General features: G+C 36.8%; 1 protein-coding gene across 1 annotated transcript in view; it reads right to left on the bottom strand.

Annotated features, from left to right (window-relative positions):
* The window catches only part of LOC137233907 (paired box protein Pax-6-like), a 38,254-nt gene extending 35,605 nt beyond the window's left edge, over positions 1–2,649 (bottom strand). The window contains exon 1 of the mRNA XM_067757446.1: positions 1,813–2,649. Coding sequence (XP_067613547.1) covers positions 1,813–1,960 — 148 coding nt within the window. The 5' untranslated portion in view covers positions 1,961–2,649. The remainder of the gene's footprint in view (positions 1–1,812) is intronic.
* Between the last annotated feature and the right edge of the window lie 21,761 nt (positions 2,650–24,410).

Below are 24,410 nucleotides of genomic sequence, written 5' to 3'. Positions count from 1 at the left end.
TGGCGGAACAAAGTAATTTCTGCTTACTTAACGTATTTGGGGGCTAGATCCGCCACTGCCAATCGTGATCAAAATGTATATGGTAGGTACATCTGCGATCATGGTATTACCGTTTGAAAGAGAGACTGAAACAGTTTGTTGCTTACTTTTTGGGCGCTTAATCGTTTAAACGGTTATGGCCCTTCAACAGAGCGCGGCGCGCGAGTCGCTTTTTCGTTGGGCTAACTGACGCTAGTTGGTCACACTAAGAGAATTGAAATCGTTTTATACCTGGCCGTTCCAGCGGAGTGTAAGCCACCCTGTTGTTGTTGTTGTTATAGCAGTGCTTCGCCCCATCCAATAGGTGCAACCGATCACAAATTATCATCAATATCCTCTAACGGGAGTCCAAGGAAACTTGTTGTTCCGACAGCGGTGGACCATAATGAGAGGGGTGTTAGAGGCGTTGGTTCCACATTACAATTAAAGAGATGGTTGGTGTCATGTGGGGACACATTGCAAGCAGGGCATACATTTTGTATGTCGGGGTTGATTCTTGATAGGTAAGAGTTTAACCTGTTACAGTATCCAGATCGAAGTTGAGCTAGAGTGATTCGCTTTTCCCTGGGGCGTTCCTCTTTCGCAAGTTTTGGGTATTGTTCTTTGAAAATTTGTAAGCCACCCTCTTCATCTGCTTTCATAGGCAGTTTCCGATAAAAATACTTTCTTAGCCGGATCATCATTTTTCATTCGCATAACATGGCCTACCCAGCATAGCCGCTGTGTTTTAATTCGCTGGACCATGTTGATGTCCACGCGGCCGCCGTGGTGTAGTGGTAGCGTGCTCCGCCTACCACACCGAATATGCTGGGTTGAAGTTCCGGGTAAAGGAACATCAAAAATTCAAAGACAATTTTTTTCATTAGAAAACTCCGAGTGTATTTCTGTCACGAAAAGGTTCTCAAAGGAAATTCATCTGCATTACAGATGCCGTTGGGAGTCGGCGTAAAAATGTAGATCCCTTCCCGCCAATTTGTTGGAAAATGGAAAGGAGCACGACGCAAATTTGAAGTGAAGCTCGATCTTGTATTTATTCATAATTAAATCTTCTTCAGTAATCGCCGTCGCCAACGCGCACAGTTCTGTAAGTATGCCGGAGAGCTTTTCTCTTGAACACTCCCAGCGGCGCTTTATCTGATGTTGTCATGGTTCATGCTTCTGAACCATAAAGCAGAACGGGTACGATAAGTGACTGCTGATTCCCAAATAAACGAAGTATTTCACTATTTCGAACTAGCAACTAAACGCGCTGACCCTTTGCTTGGTTCTTCGTTTTGTATTCATTTAGCATCATACCCATCCTTTTCGCTTCTTTTTCCAGTTTGAAGCAAACAGTATTTACGACGCTGGTGTTCAGGTCGATAATATCAATGTCATGAGCCTGCGCAAGTAATTGCACGCTTTTACAGGATAATGTTCCAGATCGGTTAAGTTCTGCAGCTTGTTTTATGTTCTCCAGCATCAAATTATATAAATCGCATGATAGAGGGTCACCTGTCTGAAAACTCATTTAGTTTCAAATGATTAGAAGAGAACCTTCCCCTTATGCTCAAAAGGGATCAAAAATGTGTATTTTATGTATGTATGTATATTTTTCACCAGGGTATTACCGTTTGAAAGGAAGAGACTGCAAAATTCGTTCATTTAATTTGTTTTAGGACTGCCCTAATGTGCATATTTTTGTTTAATCTATAACAATTTCTTGAAAAAATAGTATTATGTATATGTAAGTAATAAACAAATACTAGTTTTTTTTTTATTCAAAAAACTTACTATTGCACTGTGGTGGTATTGTGGGCGCACCACCTGTACCCGCCAAAGCTGGTATTCTTGGTGGTTCCATTTTCCAATGCGTAGGTATATTCGTATTTGCGGCGGCCAATTGTCCAAATTTATGATTAATACCCGGTTCAATCAACATGACCAAGCGAGTAAGGGAGCGTTTGCTTTTTTGGAATTAATTTTGATGATATAATTTTGATGTTTTATTTTAATTATAATTTATATATGTATCTTTTTTTTAAATGTGCTACAGAGTTGCACATTTCAGTTGCGAGCAAATAGGGAAGCACAAAGTACACAAAAGTGGGTCGCACCGAGGCGTTACACACTCAAATACGAGCGAATTAAGCGAAAGCAGGGAATATGGGCTAGTTTGTTAAAGTTTTGCTTGCTGTGATTGTTAGCTTCAGTTTTTTTTTTTGTGCTTTGAATTAGCACTTTGCTTGTGCGCGCAATATTTTGTTTTTAATTTTTTGTTTTTCGTTTTTATCTTTTATACTTTTTGTGTTCTTTTCATGTCTAGCTTAGTCGTTTTTTTTTTTTTTTTTAATTTTTAAAAAGTGTTTCATTTCGCATATTTGTTTATTTTTGATTTTAGTAGTTTTTTTAGCTAGATTTTTTTTATATTAGCACACTGCTCTTTCTTTTCATTAATTTTTCTTTTTACTAGTTTTTCACAAACTTCCTTTTTTACTAAAAAAAAAACTTGTTTTTGTTTTTTATAATTGCATACAAAACTTTTTTTTTATTTACTATTAACTGACGTCCGCACTCAATAATAATATTCAATATACATATTTGTAATACAACGACAACACAATCTACACATGAAAGCCGAACTCGGCGCACTAAATTCCAAAATTCCTCATCAACCAGTTGTAGCGGCTCAACAATGTGCTTCATACGATTCAGTTGTACACCGCGCTGCCCCAGCTAACTTCTTTAATCAACCAACAACTCAGTTATACTCTTTCACACAGCTCTACACAAACACACATACACACGCGCCCAACTTAACCTGTTCGAGCCAATTTGTTTTGTTCGTTGAGTGTGAGTGATTTTCTATGCTCACGCGCTCAAATGAGCAAACGCAATAAGAAAAAAACACCAGAAATGCGCAGTCATTACGTCCTACTTACACACACGCATACACTCTTTTAAGCTATTGTTGTTATAATAAAGCGTCCGCCTTTTTTATTGTTTTTTTGTAACTTTTTTTATGTTTTCATTACGAACACCACCATCACAAACAGTTAACCACCGGTTTTTCGACCTCAATGCACAAGCATAATGGCGGCTACCGCCTAGCGCCTGCTTAACATTAGTGTAAGTGCGCTAGCTAATACATGCATAAAGACTTGTGCTTACTCGTTCTCACATGTACACAAAAATGTTCGCTTTGTGTGCAGGGAAAAGTAGAGTTTTTCCACCATTTCGTTTTTCGTTGTTATTATTGTATTGTGCGTTGATTCTGTGGCCACACTTGCTTACCTAAATCACATTCCATGCATTAATTGCCGGCCGTTTACTGGTCGTTGTTTGTTGTTGTATTTAACTATAGTAGGCTGTGCCGTGCGCTCATGCTTACGTTTCTCAATACAAACAATAATGTCGCTGAGCATATTGAGGTGCGTTGCAGCAGCTTTCTCACTTGCACTTGTTGAAGTTGTGAAGAATTTGTGTTCCCTTCCAGTTGGTTTGATGGAAATAAGCAAAAACAAAAACAATTATTGACTGCATATATTTTTTGTTGCACTTTGCGTACCCATTCCCTGCGCTGCGCACTGGCTGTCACACTACCTATTATCAACATTCCAACCTTATCGGTTTTATGTACCTTCATACCTATCTACTTTTTAGTATTTCCTCCGCTCATATTGGTCATTAAAATAATCATCATTTGGTCTTGTGAGAATTGGGCGCGCATACAAAGCGTAACTCGCCCATTCGATATGGAAATCGTAGTTCTAGTTTCGTAAATATTTATCTTTTTTATCGTTGAACTTGAGCTAGCACCACTAAAAACGCCTTTGAGTGTTGCCCCTTTTTTGTGAATGACTACAATGAATAATTGCCCTTATAGCTGCATATTAGTTAGTGCATACAAATGTACATATGTACTTATTAAATGCGATTTTCGCTAGTGATAAATGCTTAGTTTGTAGAATTAAAGAGATTTGCAATTAAAGCATTTTATGAGAGAGAAATATTGAAGCAAATTTGTATATTTCCGGAGAGCAGGGCCGAATTGAGCCTCAACGGCGCCCTAGGCGACCATCAATTTGGGGCCCTTTTTCACGTTCGTTCCCTTCTTTTTTCTTTTTCATTGTCACAATGTAATAATATCAATAAAATTACTATCTACATTTTAAACATGTCGTTTTCTACATTTGTTTTCGGCAAATTCATCAATTATATCATCAATATCGATTTTCTCCAATAAATCTGATTCAATGCAAAGTATACCTAACATCTCGAATCGCTTTTGTTGCGTTGTAGCCCTTTCAGCAGCTTTGATTCTTTTTAATTGCCAGAAGGATCGTTCGGCAGAACAATTTGTGATCATTAATTTTACAAAAAAATGGAAGAGCTATTTCTGTGTTAAGAAATACATCGGCTAATTGATCTTCCATTAGAATCTTATACAAATGACCAAGGGCGTAGGCAGGGGGGCGCCACGTTGCCCCAGCCTTCGCGAACTGAAAGGTAAACATCAACAACATAAAAGGTTTTTAGTTCCTCACCTTTTTTTTCTTCAAATTATGAGCATAATAATATTTATTAACATAAATTTATTAATAACTACATACACATACATAATACTTACCTATTCTTACTAATAAAGTAACTAAAATGATAAATAACTTTGAATAAGATGAAGATGAGTCTTAAAGACATTGAAAGCAAACTTGCCGATGCCAAGGTTTTTTTATAATTTATATGGTATTGATAATGAACTCGAATTATGGTACAAGGCTTGCCAAGATCAGGGATCAACAGATCTTGTATGTGCCTTTGAGAAGACAGCATTCCATCCAAAAATAAGAGAAGCACTTGAAATTCTGCTTGCAATGCCCTGCACAACCGCAACTGTGGAACGCTCCTTCAGCACTCTAAGGAGGGTAAAAACGTGGTTGAAGAATAACAATGGCAGAATCTCACCTTAATGGTAAATAAAGTTTTTTTTTTAATATATTTATTGTAATTTTTTTTTTTTTTCAAAGGTTTATGTATGCTGAGTGCTCACAGGAAATTGGTAGCGGAAAATGATACGGAGTTAAAAGATCTAATTTTAGATGAATTTACAATAAATCCTCGAAGAATTATACTTACTTAGCAGGTTTTCTGATACTCAGAGAGTGGGTAATGCAATTTAAAATACATCTCTGTAACTAAACAAAGTATGTGGAAAAAGCCAATTTTGTTGAATCTGAAACTCACTTGGGGTATCACATTTCTAAAGTAATTACACCTTGTACTGACCATTAAATTAATATATCTAATTCAACACAATTTTGAATTACCAAATCCAAGACATGGTAGATATTTTAGCGTGCTCTTTATAAATAAATAATAATTTTAACGGACTGCTAGAGCCCACAGCTGGTTCTATAAAGCAGGCTCCGCTTTTACCTAGACGTCATTACTCTTTATACCTATAAATACGCTATGTATGAATCTGAAATTAAACAAAAAATTGTCCCCCCCCCCCTTGTGAAAGGCTGAATACGCCCTTGCAAATGACTACGAGTTTTTTGTGCATCAGTGTATCTGGAGTTCACGTAACTTTGGGATTGTTTCATTTTAACCAAAAATTCTTCCAAGTCTCTAGAATAAAAAATAACTAAATTATTTATAGTTTCGCGGAGGTCTCCATCATTTAGAGAAAAGTTGATGAGAAATGCAAATTTCTCTGAAACTTTCGTATACTTTTACTGTGAATATTGTCGATGATTTCGAGGAAACCTTTTGCTCTAAAATCATGGCGAGGCGAAAATTCTACTTCTGGAGCATTTCCGTCATTAGGTTGTTTTTTTTTTCTACGACGAGTACGTTTTGCGATTTCTGTATAACTTAAACCAGGTAATAATTGTTTTGTTTTTTCCTCGAAATCATTAAACTTTTCACGGAATGAAACTAAGCTCTCTTCTAACGCTCCGTACAAAAAAGCACACGCTTTCAAATCTGCTTTATCACTTTGCAATGACTTACTCACTGAACGCATAGCAGTCAATGTAGAGTTGAAGGCTTCTACACCCTCTCTTCCAAAAACAACCGAAATTTTCCAAAATAAGAACAACCAGTGTACATTTTAAGATAATTCTTTTTTATTATTCAATATACTCTCCTTTCAATTCGATACACTTCTTTGCACGCTAATACAATTTTCAAATGAATGGGAAATGTTAGGAACCTTGTCTAGTTTGTCGGTCGTCGCCTTTTGAATGCGGTCAATTGAGTTTTATTTATTTGAGTAAAATTTATTTTCAGTTCTGATTATATTTTTCTTTCACCCTCTAGAATTTTATGTTTGTAAGAAAATTTTAGAAGTCTTTTTCAATTTTCGGGATCCCTTTAAAATGTAGGGCCCCAGACAACTGCCTATTCTGCCTACCTGTTAATCCGGGCCTGGTAGTAGGTAAATGCGGTTTTTGCTTGTGATAAATGCTTTGTTTAGCATTTTATATGAGAGAAATGTTGAAGCCAATTTGTATATTTCCGGAGAGGGTTATATTCTAAGGAGCATATCTCTAAAGCACTTCATACCGCGTCGAAGAAAAAATTGCTTACCGGCAACCACTGAAAAACAACTGCTGCGATGAAGAATGCCGCGCTGCAACCGAAAGAAGAGACGCTGCCTACAGGGCTACGTTAAAAGCGAGCGCAACAAGAGAGTGTGTGAACGGTATCGCGAGTTGAAAAGGGACGAAAGAAGCATAGGCAGAAAGTCATGTGTGCGATGAGCTTGGGCCACCAGGAATAACGCCCGAGAGTACTTATATTATGGAGGGAGCACTTATCTGCTCTCCTTAATGGAGGCAGCGATCTACCGCACAAGGATGATGAACCCGATACCGCAGATGATGATGCAATTAATGTCCCCTCACCCGATTATGACGATATGGTCGGACGAGTGAATGCACGACGACTGGAATGTTGTTGTTGTTGTTGTTATAGCGATAAGTACACTCCCCGAAGGCTTTGGGAAGTGTTATCGATGTTGATGGTCCTTTGCCGTATGCAGATCCGGTACGTTCCGGTAACAAGTACCATAAAGATAAACTAGCCCGACCATCTCGCGAACGATTTGGTATGACCACAGGAAACCTTCTTCGCCATCCTGCCCTCCCACTTCCTAGATCCATCAGGATGCCTGGGTCCCCAGAGCCTCGGCTGTTTATGAAACAGTATTCGCCACGGGAAGGTGAGGTCGACAATTGGGTTGGAGAAGCTATATATTGCGCTGGCAACCCCTTTAGAGGGTTGCGCTACACAACCCCTTGAATCAATTTGGTATTTTAGTCGTCTCTTACGACAGGCATATACCTACCGCGGGTATATTCTAAGCCCCCTAACCTGTTGGGGTTGGGGGAATCTGAGAGTTCTTTGCGCGTCCACAAGAAAGAGGATCATGCAAACTGCGCCAACTATTGCGATATCAGCCTTTTTAATATCGCATATAAGATCCTGTCAAGTGGATTGTGCTAAGATTGAAGCATACCGTGAATCTGCTGATTGGACCTTATCAGTGAGACTTCAGACCTGGTAAACCTACCATCGACCAGATTTTCACAATGCGCCAAGTCTTGGAAAAAACCCGCGAATTGACACACATCACCTCTTCGTCGATTTTAAAGCCGCCTTCGACAGCACGAAAAGGAGCTGCCTATATGCCGCTACGTCTGAATTTGGTTTCCCCGTCAGGGTGACCCCCTATCGCGAGATTTCTTTAATTTAATGCTGGAGAAAATTATACTAGCTGAAATAATATTCTATAAAAGCGTGCAATGACTGGCGTATGCTGATGACATTGATATTATCGGTCTGAACACCCGCGCCGTATTGCTTACACTAAACTGGAAACGAAGCGGAAAAGATAAGTTTGATGGTGAATGAGGACAAGACGAAGTGCCTGCTGTCATCGAGCAAAGAGGCAGCCATAATTTAAAAATTAGTAAAAGACATCGTTTATTTGGGAACCAGCATAAACACAAATAACAACATCAGCTCTGAAATCCAGCGAAGAATCACTCTTGCCAATAAATGTTATTTTGGACATGACAATATCAGATGAAGCGGCTCTGGAAGTGTTCGAGATAAAAGTTCTTCGAAAGATTTATGGACTTCTACGCGTTGGCGATGGCGAGTACCGAGGAAGATTTAACGATGAGTTGTACGAGCTTTACGCACACATCAACATAGTGCAGCGAATTAAAACGCAACGGCTAAGCTATACGAATGAAGGATGAAAAATATTTTATCGGAACCCGCCTATGGAAGCAGAGGAAGAGAGTTTCTCCCATTCCGCTGAAGATGGGCTGTAAACAGTAGGGTCCGTGATCCAAAAAATTCAGCGCTGATCTGGGGGCTACTGAATTCAAAGTCAATCCGTGGAGAGCGACTCCGCAGGGAGGTGTCCGGTCACCATTGCTCTGGCTTTGCGTTATAAGCGGCATAGTCCGTCGACTGAGTAGAAATGGAGATACAATGGTTATCTACGAAGTATCGTGATCAGCGGAACCGTGCAGGGATCTATGAGGAAGTTTAGTGCTGGAATGGTAAGTGCAGTAGCCAGCGCCTACGATAGATTTGTGATTTGTGTTCCGGAGCATCATAACATGCAGGAAAACGAGACGGCCAATTAGTTAGCACGGCAAGGTTCGCTTCTTGACATCGCAATTGCGAAGGAGACCCTTACACCCCTGTAACTCATAAAGGGTCGCGTCACTCAGCACCGGCTTAGTTAGGCTAACCGAGTTTCTAAGTACATGTGGCCATCTTACAACCAAAACGATTTTCTGCCACTATTGAGATAAATATAAAGAATATATTCACATTAATTTTGGTACACAATGAATACTAGATAATTGGGGATCATGCGACACGAATGTGATTGAAACACAATGCCTTATATCGCAGCCAAAATATTTCAGGGGCGGATGAAATGGTTGAGCACCGACGATGCGAATGTCCAGCGTGGTGTCAAAGTAGAATGAAAATTTTGAGAAAACTCTTGCACGAGAGCTTCTCCGAACTCAATGACGTTAGTCCATGTGAGTTTCTCAAATAGAAATTGAACGGATTAGATATTATTAGTGGATCGAGAGTCCCAGTGGTGATTTTAAAATTCGTTAGATGATTTTGTTCTACAAGGATTGTGAAGATGTTGTTGGCATAGATCAAGTGCCCCGCATTCACGGAAAATTTCTATTTGAGTTTGAAGATCTCGGATCGATGCTTTTTTCGTGCTTGATTGGCTGGAGTCCTTGACCTATTGGCGACATGTCGGATCATTGTTCCGCTAGTGGAGAATCCTCATTATTACTCTTGGAGACAGTTATTCGCCGAGTAGTTCACATTTTTCTTTTCGCACATGAATTACCACCAGAGTACCTAAATAGTATTTACCGCACCGTCAAAATCGTCTGATATATCCATAGATCGCTGGAAAAGAGCCCAAATATTGATGATGCCTCTGGGTACGTAGCCGAGGCGTAAGTTTACGCTTTAAGCCAGTATACTGAGATTAGGTATCGAAACCTGCTTTATGTTTATGCTTCCAGTTGGATACCGAACGATTCTATCTACTCTTTTGAACGTATCAAGAATTAGTTGAGCTTCGTGTCTCTTTTCCGCTTATACAATAATAACTGTGGCAGTCGTAGCTAGAGTTCCACACATCATAACCGTATGAAAATAACTATCAATACAAACTAAGGCTCGTTATGTATGGAAAGTCGGTTATAGTTGCAGCAATGGAGGCCTGATGACATCTATTGCATCTACAAATCGAGCTTAAAAGATTTGCGATCTTTCTTTATATGACTTTTGGAGCTCTAAAATTATCAGAAACTTATAAAAGATACCTACATTTGAAAAGTTTCTTATGATATTTTTTTTTTCGATATAATTAATCAAAGTTCCTATGTCTCGAAACCAAATTTGACATGGGATGACGGAAATACGTTCCAATATACGTCCTATAAGAACTTCAAACAAGATCATTCCCTATCGTGCGAGCTCTAAACCGTTCAGGGGCAATCTATTACGGGAACTAGGGAATGCTGAGTTGTGCTAATAATATTGTTATGATGACAAATTCGCGGGTGGGCGTTGAAGTGAACGAGTACAAGACGAGGCCATCAAAAATAAGATTCGTTGAAAAGTAAAGTCTTCTATCGACGTACAAAGATTCCACTCTATGTGCCTATCCTCTTGAAATATTTGAACGGAAAACTTTCCAGAATATTTAGGGTCTCTACGGTCGTGCTAACAGAGAAAGCTGAATAGATGAGGACGATCCGTCTACGAAGGGGAGACCCCCACTTACTTGGCAGAAACCTGTGGAGGCAAAACTTACCAGATAGCATTGGAGCTCCCAATAATCGTCAGTTATCGCTAAAATAGAAGAGAGAAACTTCTGACGACACTGATATGGTTTATGAAATTTATGTAGACTTTCTGACAGCTTATAATCTTCAGAACCGCTTTCAATCAACATGCAGAGCGAATAATTTATGCGTAGCAAACTACAATGTCGATGTTAGGTCTCACCCCAGCGGGTTAGGTGGCTTAGAATATACCCGCGGTAGGTATACCTGTCTGAAGAGGCGACAAAAACACCAAATTGATCCAAGGGTTTGCCACAGCAATATATAGCTTCTCCAACCCACCTACATCTTCTCCAACATCACCTACCCGTGGCGAGTCCGGTTTCTTTAACAGTAGCGACCCTGGCGATCCCAAGTTCTTTAAAACTTAGAAGATTTCATGTGGTCATACCAAATCATTCCCGAGATTGTCGGGATAGTATCTTAATGGTGCTTGTTACCGGAACGTACCGTATCTGCACCCGGCAAAGGACCATCAGCATCGATAATACTCCCCATGGTATGGTCTTCGGGGAGTGTCGTTATTGCTACAACCACAAAAACAACATCTTAGGTCTCAGTGGGTTTAGATATGAGCAAGTTAACTAGAAGATCTACGTTTCCTTAAGCCTATCAGATCATAAAAAAACTGGTTTCAAGTCTTTTATGAGTGAAATTGATCTTATCCTTTGCACTTAAACAAAAACGACAACTCAAAACACAAATTAGCTCGAAATAATCAAATCAATGTTGAAGTCCAAAAGCAAACTACAGTGGCAACTTTGAAAGACGTAAACGAGCCGATTAAATGTTGTCTTTCAGCTCATGCATGTAATGTGGGAATGATTGATGTGCACAGATCGAGTTAAGGCGGTTGTACAACAACACACAAACACAAACACATATATCTATCTCTATTTTGGTATCTATAACCAACAATCACTCATACAAATGCAAATTTAAGTGTGAATGGCATAGCAGAATTGCTAAAACAAAAAACAAAAACAAAAAAAATTATTATTGTTACAAAAGGAAAAAATAAAAACGAGAAGTGCAAGTGTAACATTGCTGCTTACACAGAAGCTTAATTTCATCAGGCGCTCAAAGGAATTCAGCTATTAATATGTCAAGTTTAACGTGGCATACAACAGCAATAACAACAAGAACAACACAACACGGTTAAAGCTACACACGCAGTGCAGTAAATGGAAGCGAACACGCAATATCAATACAAACAAATTTAAATAAAATATATAAAAATATAAGCGCAAAGTTTACAATGCCGCAACAATCTGTGCATATAATGAGCTAACAACAACAACAATGGAAAAACGAGCAAAGATGCTGGTTAAGTGATAAGAGAAAGAAGAGGACAACATAGATGCAAGAAAAGCTCGGCTAAACTTAAAGCTGGAGACATTGGTGCTTTATCGGTAACCGTATCGGTAACCTTATAACAGCTGATTCGACCAAACTTATGAGAATCAATGCAATCGATTATTAGTGCCGCTAAGGTCGTAACCGTATCGTAGCCAACCAATTGGTTTTTGGTTTACCGTCGTAACGATAAACAGCTGATTACGTTAGGGATACGGATACAGCGATACGACATACGGCACCAATGACTCCGGCTTTAATAAGGAGCAAACTAGGAATATATACATTAGAGAGCGCCAAAAAAACTGTTTATACCTTTCATGAACATGAAATGGTATATTAACTTTGGTCCGATGTTTGTAACGTTGAGAAATATAGAAGATAGACTCACAATTAAGTATACCGAATTGATCAAGGCGACGAACTGAGTTGATATAGCCATGTCCGTCTGTCCGTCCGTCCGTCTGTCTGTTTGAACGCAAACTAGTCCCTCAAATTTTGAGATATCTTAACGAAATTTGGCACAAGGATGTATTTTTGTATTATATTAGACATTTGTCGGATCCGGTAGGATCGGACCACTATAACATATATCTCCCATACAACCGATCGTTCAAATAAGATTATTTTGGTCATTCCTGCCGCAATTTAAAACGTATAAACGTGAAACTCGGTGATATATATTCTAATATATCATAGAAGATATCCTGAAAAAATCACTTTGATCGGAGCTATATATAGTATATATCCCATACAACCAATCGTTCAGATAGAAAGATTTTTGGCCATTTCTCCCTTAGTTTCCAATATAAAAACGTGAAACTTGGTCACATATATTCTAATATATCATAGAAGATCTCCTGTAAAAAACATTTCGATCGCAGCTATATATAATATATATCCCATAACCGATCAGATAGAAAGATTTTTGGCAATTTCTCCCTTAGTTTCCAATATAAAAACATTAAACTTTGTGATATTTATTCTAATATATCATAGAAGATTTCATGAAAAAATCATTTCGATCGGAGCTATATATAATATATGTATATCCGATACAACCGATCGTTCAGATAGAAAGATTTTTACCCATTTCTCCCTTTTTATTTCTCCAATATAAAAACGTTAAAATTTGTGATATTTATTTGATCGGAGCCATATATAGTATATATCCCATACAACCGATCGTTCAGATAAAGATTTTTGGCCATTTCTCCCTCAGTTTCCAATATAAAAACGTGAAACTTGGTGATATATGTTCTAATATATCATAGAAGATTTCCTGTAAAAATCATTTCGATCGGAGCTATATATAAAATATATCCCATACAACCGATCGTTCAGATAAGGGGGTTTTTTGCCATTTTTTATTTTATATTTATCTTAAAAATCGTTTAGGTATGTACATCTATAAATTTCTTATCTTATACATCCGATTATTTGGAGATTACGAACGGGATAAGATTATTGTTCAGCCCCATTCATGAAAGGTATGAAGTCTTCGGCATAGCCGAAGACAGTCCCGTCCTTACTTGTTTTCCTTTTGGTATGGGAAAAATGTTGAACAGGACATAGGTATAAAAAGATAGCCTGTAAAAATGTCATCTCTTTATTTTAATGTTTAGATGGAAATCACATACTAAATAATGTTGAACTTCAACCTCGAATAACTACTAAACTAGTTAGCTCAACCAAAACTCTTGTTTGGTCTTTTTTGTACACCTTGCAATTTCTTATAAGAATATGTATAGCTAGTGATTTGGGTACTAAAAGTAAGAGCTCTGGCACACTTTTTATTAAAACTTGCATAGGTACTTCACATACGATTTTTATGAAAAAAAAGTAAGGTCACGATGAAGCACCTCTAAACATTAAATTAAACAGCTGAAGTTATACAGACAACCTTTTTGTATGTCTTGAACAATATTTTCATTATACCAAAAGAAAACATTTTTTGTCCACCCTAATATACTTATGTGCATATGTATGTGAGCACAACAGATGCAAGAAAAATGATTAACAAATTGTATCACTTTCTTTTGGATATATTAATTATTGACAAAACGTTAATGGTTTGCGAACTAATTTCAAAGACGTTTTCAAAAACTTGCGTAAATTCGAGAACTGTTTAAAAATCTTTATGAAAATTTTGAAAAATTTACTTAGAATTTTTAGAAATGTTTTAAAAATGAAGTTTTGTAGTCCTATCGATTTGTCTCGTACAAAGTATGAGTTAGAAATCTCTGAAAACTGGGAATTTTTTTTAAAGGGTGTTTCAGGTTTTCTCCCAGATAAAAAATAAAATTATGGACCTTTTTATGGAGGATAATCTGAAAAACATCATTCAGATGGGAATAACCCATAGAATAATTATATCTGTTATTTTTGTGTTCATTGCTGCGTTAACATTCGTATATACCTATGTACATTAGGGTGTCGGATATTTATATTAATTTTTGTTGATCAACTCTCCGTGGAAATATTTGGTCATAAAAAAGATAATAAATGGATTTCTAGCTAATCGATCCGCTTGCATTAAATGTTTGGCTTTAACCTCGAATAACTTTTGAGTGAGTGAGTGGATTAAAATTTTTTAAACACCTGCTTTGTAATGCCCCAAAAATATATTAATGTCTAGTTTTTGGAGATGAAAATTTTTAAAGATACATTTCTTGCTTAAAAAGTTCTAAAATCTTCAACTTTGTATAGAAAGTCATATTCGTCATGATTAATAACTTTGGTTTAATAAGTAACGCACACCCTAATAGACATATTTCCGTCTAAGCTTTACTGCTCCTAGTTGTCAAAATCAAAGTGCTTATATTATAAAGTTCTAAATGACATACGTATCCCTTAGCCACTCTACTGCTTTTATGCAGCAAATGTTATACCGAGGACAAAGCAACACAACACAGCGTTACGGAGGCTTATCCTAAAAAAAAGAGAGGGAACATCGCTCGCTCTCTATAAATCCTGAATAAAGCTGCTGATGTATATAAGGAAATCTACGAGCAGTGTGTAAAAGGAAGGGATCTCTGGTCCTCCACTCGTAATAGTCATCCTCCATAATATAACAGCTCCCAATGGGTTGATGTACACCAAGCTACTGCCTACCTCAATCACTTACGGCGTCATATGTATATGCTCTGCTCGGATTACTGGCCGGTCTGTTCAGACCCGAAGGCAATTGCGCTAAATACGGGAGAATCAAACTACGAAAGAGTTAAGGCCAACTCAACGAACCATGTTAATTGTTTTCATATTCTAAGCTAATTGTCAGTAAAATAAAATAAAAAATTATAAGGCTGTCCACTCCTGAGTGGTGATAACTCGAAAGAGAGCAATGCCGGCACGTGCATTGCTTGCGCGTCCCTATCACGACCAATAAAAACTGTACTGCAGGGAGCAGGACAACGCTGAGAGTTAAGGCATTAAAAGCATACTACTAGTTGGACCTTATTATTGCGACTTCAAACCTAGTAAATCCATTACCTACAAGATTTCCATGATATGCCAAATCCTGAAGGAAACTCACGATAAGAGACTTGACACACACCATCTACTTGTCGACTCCACAGCTATTTGTATCAGCGCGAAACCTAGTTGCATTCATGCTGCTATGTCTTCATTTAAGTTCAGGAACTTAGAATATTGGGATACCCAAAGGTTCGAGGGGTTAGAAAAATTCGTTCCCGAGCCCTTCGAGCTAGTACCAGAAGATGATAGTACCAAAGCATACCGGATTAAATCCAGGAAAGAAATTTCTCTTTTCGTAACATATCATAGGCCCTCGAGGAGTGTTTAAACAGATAAAACAACCACATCGAAGGCAAACAAGAATTTAGACATGGCCCTTTCGTGCGATTTCCGTAAGTTCAGAGCCGTATCCTTAAGTCTACCGCTGGCAGCACTTGGGACAAAAGCACTGATATTAAGTTATAAATCAATTGGACAGCTGCTTGGTTGCTACACGTCTCCCATATGGTTGCCGAGCTTAAGTGAAGCAAACTGACGTGAGTTAGAGACGGGTAAAACACCGCGATCAGAACCGATACAGGACGTTGTCTTATGACGATAAAACATTATATTGTAACGAATTTAGTGAAACTTCGCTTATTTTGCACCTTCTACTAACGTTCGTATCGCTAAACTGTTGAATACATAACTCTAATATTCAATAATGTAAAATGGCCTTAATTAAAGTACTTGACAATAACACTGATACTTCGCAACCAATAGCTTGCTTAAATCAAACTGAAACCGATTACTCAGCTTTAACTCCTTTTGTACTCTGTGATGCCTCGTTCGCATACTTCTAGGCGTTTCTATCTTCTAGAATTTACTACTTATTTACCAGCTATAAACTCATTAGCTATAACTACAGATGCACGATTATAGCTTCTCGCATAGCCATATGCGCGTGTATATGTGAGTGATACTTCCACCGATGATTGCCAACTTTTGGGAGTATCTCAGATATATGCATGTGTTTGTGCGTTTCTCTCCGCTGCTTGTATGGACATATGTGTAGACATAATGATTAATTTGTTTACGTACATACAAGTGTGGCAGCTTGCTTTATTGTTGTTTTGGCTTTATTTACTTAGTATCAGATTAGTGTTGTGAGTATCACTTAGTGACACTAATATTCGTCACAATATTCACAATGAGGCGGGCATACTCCCCATAGAGCGAGAAGCGAAATTTCGAAGCAACGGTTTATGTTAAACTCCCAGAAACCTGGTCATCTGAACAGACAAGTGATTGATGCCCTTCCGAGGCATCCGTAAGCACTACGAAGATACCCAGCATACAAGAGTTCAGTCGTTTGAACCAAAATAGCATGAAAAAGCCCTTGATCCCATCATACTGATAAATGCCCAGCGAAAGAGACGCATGCCACTCTAGCACAACTTCGATCAGGATTTTGTAATAGGTTTTACTTTTCTAGAATCAACCCTGACACACGCAATATACATACATATGTATGTATGTCCTGCATGCAAGGATACCAACCATCTTTTCAACAGTAATGTGGAACAAACGCCTCTAACTACATGTTTTCTAGGACTTCCGTTAGAGAATATCGATGACTGCTGGATGGGGCGTAGCATTGCTACAAGAAGAAGAAGAAGAAAGTCTTCTCTTAACGAACAAAAATCGCGCTATATAAGTATTTCATCAAACTTGCCGTGATGTACATATTGTAACGAATTTAGGGAAATTCCGCTTATTTGAAACCTTCTGCTAACGTTCGAATCGCTAAACTGTTGAATAAATCAGTCCAATATTATGTATTTCAAAATGGTCTTTATTAGACTTCTTTGGGAGTAGTACAACTATTCATCACAATTATACTTCACTTCGCAACTGATAGCGGGTTTAAATCAAACTGATTATTATTACTCAGCTGGCGCTGCTTTTATACTCTCTGTTGATTCTTCCGCATATTTCTCCAAAGGTCTAGACGTTTCACATTCTAGAACTCTTGCAGCTCATGCCTGGTTACAAGCCATATACGTGTATATTTGTAGTTTATAACTATATGCGTGTGTATGTGTGAGTAACTATTTCGGCTGATGACTATATCTATGTGTGTGAGATATCTTTTCGTTCCTTCTACATAAGTGTTGATAGCTTTAATGTGTACATATATATGCGAGTGGCTGCTTCATGTTTTTATTGTTGTGTGATTATTTACTAACAGCCTAGTGATGTCAACATTCGCCTAAATATGTCTGGGAGTTATGGACGCTGTAGAAAGAACATGGGTTGGTCATTGACGTGTTCAAGAGAAAATTTCTCCGGAAGATTTATGGTCAGGAACTTAAAAGATGAGCTGTAGAGCTTTATGCACTTATAACCATAGTGTAAGAAATTAAAGGCGGAATACTACGCTGACTAGGTCATGCTATGCGAATGGATTAATTACAGACTTCCATTGATTTGGGGGAAACAGTTGAAGGTAAACTTTATCTCCCTTAGTGCTTCCAATTGCCGTCAATTTCCGCGAAGTAGAGATGACTGGCGTGAGTTGCCAGGCAACGGCTAGGAGGTTAAGTCTCAATAAATGATGACGCTGTATGTAATTTTAAAATAGCTTGCGGCTGCGTAACTTCGCTCATGCTTATGTCGCATCAGCTTTCAAGGATCGTTCATCAGTGAGCTGATGCCAAATAAGATTAGTCGAAACAAATTTATATTTATCAATGTAAGATATATATGTTTATAACGACGAAAAAGCATGAATGCATCTGCCAGTATATATTTTATTTATTTGTATGCCTTTTTTTTTTTAATTTGCCTTTGTTAGTGCCATGAAAAACACGCATAATTATAATCAAATCTCATTCAAAAGTCGTTGTGGAAAGTTAAATTAAAAAGAACCCGAGAGTGGTTTATCAAATCCTGTTTGCTATTCTAGAGCTATAAGGCAAAACATGCAAGCACACATAATTGATATAAATTTTGCATAGCTGCTACTGTTTGTAATTGCATCTGCTTGCTCGTGTTTTATTTGCAAGCGTTCAGAGGCATTGTGAGGATGCTGCGCATGCGTACACTCGACCAGTTTCGTTTTGCTGCACGCACTCTCTCATTGCGAGTCGCTTGACACTGATGATGATGACGTGCAGAGTTAAGTTTCTTGGATTTCCTTAAGATTTTTTACACATACAAGCTGTATGCCAATTATATTGCAGTTAGTAGCAAAACAAAATCATTAAAAATATCAAATCAAGCTACTACTCCATTTTTAGTTTTTCACTTGAATATTTTGCATGCCAACGATAAAAGGGCTGTATTGTAATGGTAGAACAATTTGTTGTTGGCGGGTGTAGCTATGCTATGTTTGTCTTAAATGCCAAGCACCCAAGTGATTTATGCGTGATGAAATGTATATTGTCGGCAGTCACCCAATGTCATCAGCTTGAAAAAAAATGCGGTGTGTACTACTCGTACAAGGTGATGCAAACTCATAAAAGCACTTTTCCAATATCTTTCCGTCGGAGCTTTAACTTAACGTTTTGACATGCAGCTCAGCTAGCATCTTCAAATCTATTTTTTCATCGTTGTTTAGTAAAATAAAAATAAATATAAAGCGCGATAGCTCCGAAGAGATTTTAGGCCGATCTTACCCGCCAATTTGCGTCGTGATCCCTTTAATTCCTACAAAATAATGGGACGGGACCTTCAGGTTTTATGCCGACTACGAACGGCATCTGCAAGGCAAATGAGTTTTCCCCAAGAAGGTTTTTAAGGCAGAAATACACTCACTGCCGATGGGCGACCCCGCTTAGAAAAACTTTCTTCTAATTGAAAAAACTGATTTCTAAAATTTTGATGTTGTTTTGCCCGGGCGTGAACCCAAGATCTTCGGAGGACGATACCACCACACCACGGCGTTTGCAATCATCGTTATTACTACATATACAAGTCAACTCTTTCACCTAATATAAATCATAATGCATTCAATAATTTACTAAATAAACAAACACAAAATCAGCCACCATGAGCGTAGCCCTATCCATTAGCGCCACTCTATCTTACCCAGTAACAGACACTCGAATAAAGCAATTGAAGGCGTCAATGTGCGTAGGTCTATAAGAGATCGGTTTGAAGCAAGGATTTACATGACCGTGAGTGAGGTAAGTAAGTAAGATCTTCTTCAGTTAATGCACCGTCATAATATGCTCTACACGCGAAGATTTGAAACGCCATCAAGTATCACTTTAACAATCAAGCATTCGATTTCATTTTCATACAAAATTATTTATTTACTTAATTCGATTACTGTATTGCTTTTATGATCCCTTCACTACACCCCATCACCGTATGCCACCAGAAATCATCATATGTCTACTTCATAGCTCGTTAACAAATCATGCACTTCCAAGCCAAGCTTCAAAATAACTTGCAACAAATTTGTTGTACTGCAGAACAGTTGGGAATTTAAGTATGTGGTGTATCAAAGCTGTTTAGTTTGTAGTAATGTCTGGTTGAGGTGTGACTAGTTGTTTCTCGGTCAAAGTATTGATGATATAAGCTGAGGAATCAATAGCATCAGGACGTCTGATCAGCTGTTTCAACGGCGCACATTTTTTATTTAATTTTTATTAATTTTAGTTAGATTTTTTTTAGTTTTATTTTTATTTTTTTGCTTTTATCTATTTCAATTTACTTCTTTTTATTTTATTTTATTCTATTTTTTCTATTTCTTTTTATTTTGTTTTGTTTTTATTGTTATTTTAGTTTAGTTTAATTTAGTTAAGTTAATTTTATTTTTTTTGATTTTATTTTACTTTAATTTAACTTTTTTTTATTTCATTTCATTTTTTTTATTTTGTTTTATCTTATCACTTTACTTTATTTTATTTTATATTATTTTTATTTATTTAATTTGATTGTATTTTTTGATTTTATTTTATTTAACTTTTAGATATTTCACCTTATTTTATCACTTTACTTTATTTTATTTTATATTATTTTTATTTATTTAATTTGATTGTATTTTTTGATTTTATTTTATTTAACTTTTAGATATTTCACCTTATTTTATATTATTTTTGTTTATTCTATGCAAATTTATTTAATTAAAAATTTTTTTTTTCGTATATTGTTTTTTCATTTTTTATTTATTTATTGTATTTTATTTTATTATATTACATTTTACTTTATTTTTTATTTACTTTGTTTAATTTTATTTCATTTAATTTTGTTTTTCTAGATTTGTTGAGCTGGAAGGCTTCGCAAGAATAATAAAACTTTTGTTTTCTGTTAATATTCATTTATTTTTTATTTGGTCAATATTTCGACTTCAATCTCAATGTATGCTTTTATTTTATATTATCTGATTTGGTTTTATTTTTTGATATTTTACCTTATTTTATTTTATTCTATTTCATGATTTTGTTTCATTTTGTTCTGATTTCTTTTATATTATTTTATTTTAATTATTTTTTTTTTCATTTATTTAATTTTTCCGTTATTTATTTATTTATTTTATTTTTTTTTTTATTTTTTTTTTATTTATTTTATTTTATCTAAATTATTTTTTTTTTCAATTATTTTTCCCCTTTTTTTGTTGTATACCATTTTTATTTTAGTTTTTTTGTTTGTATTTTTTTATATTTATTATTTATTTCATTTCATTTCAATTCGTTCCATTTTATTTTATTCTATTTTTTTAGTTTGATTTATATATTTTGTTTTTATTTATTTTATTCTAATTCAAATTTATTTGTTTTATGATTTAATCGGGGATTGCCCGTATTGCTTTTTTAAATGTATGAAAACATTTATTTTTTTGATTTTTAATTTTTATAATTTATTTAATAATTTGGGAAAAATTTAAACAACGTGACATCAGGACGGACAAGGCGACAGCTGTTTCGATTATACCTTGTAAATCTCTTCAAAGCCTTTTCTCCCGGGAGTGGGAGTTGACCCGCACTTCTACGATAGTTGAAATGGTTACAAACGCATTCAGCTTTATTTGTTTTATTTTATCACTTTGTTTGCATCCGTTTAGCATTAGTTCGTGACCAGTTCAAATGCACCTTTTCACTTCTATTGCACCCTATCCCGTAAACAAAACTTTTTATGTCAGCAATTCTGTATGAGTAAACTCTCTTTCTTGATACAAGTGTTTTGATACCTTTTATTTGGGTAGTTGTCCCAACCACATATATCCATATACACATGTACATACATACTCACGAGGTTTCTGTTTGTTCTTCATTATGAATGAAATTTATTGCGATCATTTGTATGCTCAATGGCTCAGCAATTCGATACTCAGCTGATTTTTGTATAAACAAGTTAATATTTGTTGTAGGCTTCACTTCGCTTGAGTATATACATTAAATTTTGTGCTCAAGTCACTTGAAGTGGGGCTCATTTTATTTGCTCAGGTTAATTTATGCTAATGATTATTTGGTTCGATAATTTTATGTTTTCTTAAATGAAATTGTTTAAATGGAGCTGGATTAATAACCAGGTAGACAAGCAATTTAACAGTTTGACCAGATATATATATTATATAAATCGAGAGTATAAAAGCAGCGCAAGCTGAGTAATAACGAATCAGTTTTGATTTAAGCACGTTATTGGTTGTCAAGTATAATTGTGAAGTACTACTCCCAAAGTAATCTAAATATGAACCAGTTGGCAATACTGAATATTGGAGTGATTTATTCAACAGTTTAGAGATTCGAACCTTAGCAAAAGTGCATAAATAACCAGGATTCGCCAAAATTCGTTACAATATATAAAGTGTTAAGCTCATGGTCTCATGTATATTTTACTGAACGCACAAGAGGTTCAGGGCTGTTAAAGGCTGATTTTATTCATTTATTTATTGCCAAAATGATCTACCTGTTCAATCCCTTCATATCGGAAAGATTGTAAGACAGACAGCAATTAACTTCGATGTAGGCGTGTAAGACTACAAGGTCTGCAAAGCTGACTGACTGTGCTACAATATGCATATCCACCTCGAGCTTAAACTTCTACTACATACTCTACCATGAACTTCTTTACCTGGATCCTTGGTGGAAGATAATGCTGTAGCGTGGTATTGGACCGTGACATACTTAATGCGTGTTCTATGCGTAGAAAGTCCACCAACATCTGATCGACACGTCTTTGTAATGCCTTAAACATTTCCAGCATATTTTGAAAAGTATTAATAGTTACATGCCATCTTCAACATACGTGCAAATCTTTATTCTCTTCCTGCCAACATGGTTTTGTGAGCGGAAGGTCAACCACCAGCTTACTGGAGTTTACTTCCATAGTAAGGGACGGCTTCCTGTATAAACAACAAACGGATATGATATACACCGATTTTAGTAAAGCTTTCGACTCTGTCAAACATAAGCTACTGATTCACAACCGTGACCTAGTAGGTTTTCCGAAGCGATTATTATTATGGCTCGCAAGCTACCTTACAAACAAGACTTAAAATGTTTTGTATAAAAATATTGCATCTAAGATAACACAGACCCACAGAAAAAAACGTGGGATGTTCAACGGAGGAGACAGGTCAATTCTTATGGATTTTTGGTCGCTGAACACGAATCCGTTGTCAGAATTCAAAAGTTAGCTCTTGTTTTTTGTCAAAGTTTTAAGCCTGCACCATTTAAGAACAAAATTCTACGGTATTTTTGATCGAATTTGACCGTTTTTAGGTTAGGGTCAGTTAGATTGAGTCACAAATAACGTTTTGATATATGTTGAGTGTTGAGTGATCAATATCCAAGGCAGGGATGCACCTTAACGTTAAGCTAATCGTTTATCAAAAAATGTCCACCGTTTCTGTTGAAACACTTCGAAATATTATCGATAAAGAAATTATCAAGATAAATTGCATCTCGTTTTTAACCGAAACGAAAAGCTTTCGTTAACGTTAAAAACGTTAAAAAAAAACGTGATACTTTATGTTTGAATTGTGCTGGCAATGCTATAGCCATGGTGAAGCCGTAAGGTGGTAACAGCGAGCGGACATACACACACAAACTCCATGTAATTTGTTTGTGTAATTCGTTGGTGGTAATGTCAAAAATACTCTCAGAAATGTTCGTACTGTCAAAATTCATGAGAAAAGTTGCAATCAGCTTGGCTAATGCTTTCACCCTTAATGACTCCGCCATCAATCAGCTTTGCCAGCATAGTTTGAAATTAATAATCAACATAAACGATTTGATTTCGTTTTGATAGGGCAGAAAACGAAACAAAATCATTTCGTTAATTTGACGTTCTTAACGTTAATAAACGAAACGAAATGACTTCGTGTTCAGCGACCAAAAATCCATAAGAATTGACCTGTCTGCTCCGTTGAACATCCCACCATTTTTTCTGTGGCGCTGCGTAATTCATGTAATGTACCTCAGGGTAGCCATCTGGGCCCATTGCTTTTTACCCTTTTCATAAATCACTTACCACTAATAATTAAACATTCCCAGGCTCTTATATATGCGGATGATGTAAAACTTTGCCATACATACTTGTCCTCGGACTTGTTTAGTCGGAACCTCCTTCAAGTTGATTTGGATTCATTTCAGAGCTGGTGCACAGCGAGCCTACTCCTTTTAAACTGCTAAAAATGCAAGCTTATGACTTTTCACCGAGTAAAGCCATTTTTGACACTATACTCTAAATTCTACACCTCTGGAGCGATTATCTGCCATTAATGTTTTAGGTGTACTTTTCGACCTAAAACTATATTTTAATATATATTTCATCCATTGTAAATAAAGCAACGGGTAAACTTGGTTTTGTTAAACGTTGGGCCAAAGAGTTTAACGATCCTTATCTCACGAGGATCCTATACACTTCCTTGGTACTTCAATATTGCTCGTGTGTCTGGTGTCCTGGGGAGAGTGGAGCCGTGTGTAGAAGTCCACGAAAGTGGGGAAAGCTTCTGACCGCCATTCACCTGGGAATGGCCGGAGCGATTCTTTTGCATGCGGTTCAAGCAGCTCACTACTGCCGGTCGCTTGCGGCCAAGTATCTTCTGGGTAGCCGCTAAACATCCGTTTAGCGGTGAGCTAATGTGAGAAGGCGACAACCTGGCTAGGCCACTCTGACACTATCGGTTTAAGGGCTAGTCGGGGGAGATCT

This window comes from Eurosta solidaginis, chromosome 5, assembly GCF_040869045.1.
Source record: "Eurosta solidaginis isolate ZX-2024a chromosome 5, ASM4086904v1, whole genome shotgun sequence".
Lineage (NCBI taxonomy): Eukaryota > Metazoa > Arthropoda > Insecta > Diptera > Tephritidae > Eurosta > Eurosta solidaginis.
This window is presented reverse-complemented; position numbering and strand designations above follow the sequence as displayed.